Source organism: Mus caroli, chromosome 11, assembly GCF_900094665.2.
Source record: "Mus caroli chromosome 11, CAROLI_EIJ_v1.1, whole genome shotgun sequence".
NCBI classification, from domain to species: Eukaryota; Metazoa; Chordata; class Mammalia; order Rodentia; family Muridae; genus Mus; species Mus caroli.
In genome coordinates this window covers 44,912,822-44,916,655 of record NC_034580.1, presented here as the reverse complement: position 1 = coordinate 44,916,655, position 3,834 = coordinate 44,912,822, and the positions used below count along the sequence as shown (strand labels likewise).

The 3,834-nt window shown below is 52.3% G+C and overlaps 1 protein-coding gene across 6 annotated transcripts in view; it reads right to left on the bottom strand.

Annotated features, from left to right (window-relative positions):
- Rnf130 (ring finger protein 130) overlaps positions 1 to 2,984 on the bottom strand; it is a 98,490-nt gene extending 95,506 nt beyond the window's left edge. For 3 of the 6 annotated variants that reach the window (XM_029483903.1, XM_029483904.1, XM_029483902.1), the window contains exon 1: positions 2,314 to 2,586. In XM_029483903.1, the coding sequence (XP_029339763.1) occupies positions 2,314 to 2,560 (247 nt within the window). In that variant the 5' untranslated portion in view covers positions 2,561 to 2,586. Of the gene's footprint in view, positions 1 to 2,313 lie in introns of all 6 variants that reach the window. The other 3 variants (XM_021176681.2, XM_021176683.2, XM_021176682.2) reach the window with 2 other exon arrangements.
- Positions 2,985 to 3,834: the final 850 nt, after the last annotated feature.

The window sequence follows — 3,834 nt, the reverse complement described above, 5'->3', positions numbered from 1 at the left end:
TGGCACTCACTTTGTAGACCAGGCTGGCCTCGAACTCAGAAATCCGCCTGCCTCTGCCTCCCGAGTGCTGGGATTAAAGGCGTGCGCCACCACGCCCCAGTCTTCTTTTTAAAATACATTCTTGAGTTTCTTATACACAAGCAGAATGTCACCTTGAAGTTCTTATAAACCCACAGGTGTAGAAACATTTATAGGCAGACGTCCTGGGGAGAGAGCCCCTCTGAATGGGAGCTTCAGAAAGACTCCTTCAACAGCTCTACTCCAGGCTACTGCCTTTCCTTTCTGTCAGCACTTTTAATGGTGCTTGGCAAAGTGGGTTTCAATCAGCACTTGCTGGACTGAAAGACCATATGGGTAAAGGCCATTTGTCCAGAACTTGACCCCTACAGGGTCCCACCATTGACATCCTGAGAAATCCTGACACAATTCTCATGTGGTATAAGCTGGCGAGATGGCTCAGCATTTAAGAGTGGTTGTTGCTTTTGCAGAGGACATGGGCTTGGTTGTCAGCACCCACAGGATGGCTGTGTAACTCCAATTCCAGCCTCTTCTGGTCTCCGTGGGCTCTACACGGTATACATACATCCAACAAAACATCCATACATAAAATAAGTAATATTTTTTTAAGGACACGATAATGACACCACTTCTTCACAGGAGAGGTGAATTCTCCATCAGTTATTTTTTTTTAAATAAGAAATGAAGCCACCAGACCAAATTATTTTGCCAGTATCAAACAGTGTGTATTTGCAGCAGAGGTCTAATATGCAGCCTTCAACCAGTGACAGGTTAAGACAACTGACTTTTAGTTCCCCAAAGCTTTCTGCTGGACTCATACAAGCACTATCCAAGATGGGACTTAATTTGGGGGTGAAGACAAGCAACAGATAGTGGCACTCAAAACACTTTGGAGTACAGCATCTTAAGTGAGGGTGGTGGTCTGGGTTGCCTGGGGAGAACCAAGCCCCAAGAGCAAACCACAGATTTCATAACACTTTCTGCAGAGTAGCTTGCCTCTCTCTTCCTCTTCCTTCTCTTCCACATGACCCTCACGGTTCTTTTCCCCACCAGAAAATAGTGTAGCATTGTTACTGCCATAGTTTGGCAACATTACATGTCCCAACCACAGTGACTGGCACAGAGCAGGCAGCAAATATTTATTGAATGGAGCAAAGAAAAAAAAAAAACTGTTCCTATGGTCAAATAGGGACCTTAAGTACTGCTTCTAACCTAGTGGAATAAGAAATACACTGGTGTAAAAATGATCGTTTAAGAGCCCAGTCTAAGTTGAAGAAAGACAACAGTAAAACCTTATGCCCCAAGCCAGTATGCCTCAACAACAACTGCTTAATATATGTTATACAAATACCGAGCTCAGAGAGCATATTTTAATATTTTAGAACTATAAAAGCAAACACTAGTGCCTAGATTAGGTCATCTGAACACGAATAGCAATTTTGGTTTTTAATCCTCTCAACATTGTAAGGTGAGAACGGGAGGATGTAGAAGATAGGAGACATCTCCCCAAAGTCCAGCCTGCCAAAGCCCCCAAATGTCACACTCCACGGAGAAATGTCCTTTAAAACACGGCCAGTAATTAACAGATACCAGTTTACACCAAATCATTAAGAATTCACAGCCAGCATACACAAAGGGAACGCCAAGGCTAAATCAAATGGCTTCAAAGACGATTTCTGATCATTTTACCTTTTTTCCTTCTGGATGGGCACCCGTGACCAAAGACTTGGCTACTAGTTCAGCTACTCTCACATTCTTTATAATGTGAAAATCTCTAGCGTTTCATGACAGCACAACTATTGGGGCCAGAGAAAACCAAAAGCAACAGGGACCCTCTCCCCTTAGCCACTACTGGGGGAAGGGGGAGGGGGAGAGTAGATGGGGGGGGGGCTCTCATCCCTAGAGATTCACTGCAGTGTTAAATCCGTGGAATTTCAGGAACAAACCTTCCGATTCCAAAAAACAGGTTAAGCATCTCGTCCACCATGAACTAGTTCTGCGCCCCTGCACCACCTCCTTTGTCTCAACTGTCCCTGAAAACTCGCATTCCAGTGCCCTCCAGTAAACAAGCTAACTAAATGAAAAAGAGGAGGACGTTTTAAGTCTCGCTCTCTTTTAGTTTTAGGGGGAAATGCAGCAGGGTTTCTGGAGCCTCTTTCCTCAGCGGGGAGCAGGCCAGGCTCCACAGCGCGGGGACCTCGAGCCCCCTGGGCCGGCGGCCGAACGGCGCGCAGACCCCCGGCCACGCCGCCCCCGCGACCCCCGCCCGGCCTCGGGCTTCGGCTCCGGCCTCACCTCCGTGGATGGGCAGCGGTGCCAGCACCTGGCCGCGGACCTCGGCCTTGGGTGAGTCGAGCCCGTAGCGCCCGCGGTCGATGCGGAACGTGAGCGGGGTGCCGCGGCCGGGCTCCTGCACCGTCACGTTGATGAGAGCCGTGTAGTACTCCTGGCTCGCGTTGTCCGCTCGCGTCGGCCACAGGCTGCAAGTCAGCAGGGCCAGCGCCGCGAGCCGGGCCGGGCCCGCTCGCGCCGCGCCGCTCATGGTCCCTCCGGCCACCGCCGCCGCCGCCGCCGCCGCTCGCGGACCGGGCTCCGGGGCCGGTGGCTGAGAGGCGGGGCGGGCGCGGCCCNGGCTGCGGCGGGAGCGCGCGCGCGCCTCGCGACAAGCCGAGCACGAGCACGGCCCTCCTCGGCGCCTCGGCTCCGCCGTTCGCCGCCCTCACGTCCGCGGCCGGCGCGCAAGTGCGCGCCCGTGGGTCTCTCAGGGGAAGGACGGCGCGTCAGGCCGTGTGCTGTCAGGGCACCTGGAATGCCCAGGGACCAGGCCTGTGGACAGGGCCCCTGAGAGGACTCGGAGTGGATGGGAAGGAGTGGTTCCCACTGCTCGGGGAGGGTCGGCAACGCCGCCTCAGGCGCGTGCCCGCCGCCGCCCCATTCCCTCCAGCAGAGAGGCAACGCGCAAGCCCGATGCGCAAACCCGTCCGCTGCGCGTGCGCACTAGGCGCTGCCTGCTCCCGCCCTCCCGCACGAGGGCCAGGGGCGGTCCAGTCACCTGCTTGCTGGCACTGGGTTCAGTGAACTGCCCCGGGCTTCATACCCCGCTATGACCTGGATCTGTGAAGCTTTCCAAGAACCTATAGAGATGTTGGAGATACCACTAAAAGAAACTAAGCTAATCGTTAAGGTTTTAAATTAAATGTCTGTAAGAGCTAACAGTGGAAACTGGGTTGGTTGCATGCTGTATAATAATTGACATCAGTCGGGAGGGTGTCTTTGCGTTTGGGGCCCAGTACACTTGGACCCAATAAGGCATCTGAGTGGTTAGCAAGGTCTGTTAGAGACGGATGTAAACTTCATCAGATTGGTATGGTCGGTCCTCTTCCCCACTCCCCAGTCCCCACCCCCAGAATACCCAGAGCCACAGACCTTCACTTCCTTTTTGTAAAATGGCATAGTAATGCGGCATTTAACAAAGACTCTGCTCTGTTTCTTCAGTAATTGGGCCTCTCCTCACTGGGTGAAATGGACCACAGTACCCATTCTCAGGATGAGACCCCGGAGGTGCCTGCCAAAGAGTCACAGGCTATGTTTGAAGCCTGCATCAGACTATCTCTAATATGAATCTCCTTTCCCCCTCCCATTTGTTGGTCTAATCTTCCCTTTGCTAAAAATGTGTATGGTATTAGCAAGGGTTTTTAGTGTGTGGGGTGCTGATGCCCCTGACGAGAAGTCATAGAAGTCCACACACACCTGATACAAAACCAGGGCAGAGGAAGGAGTAAACAACGAAAATAATTTTATGGTTGGGGTCAACAT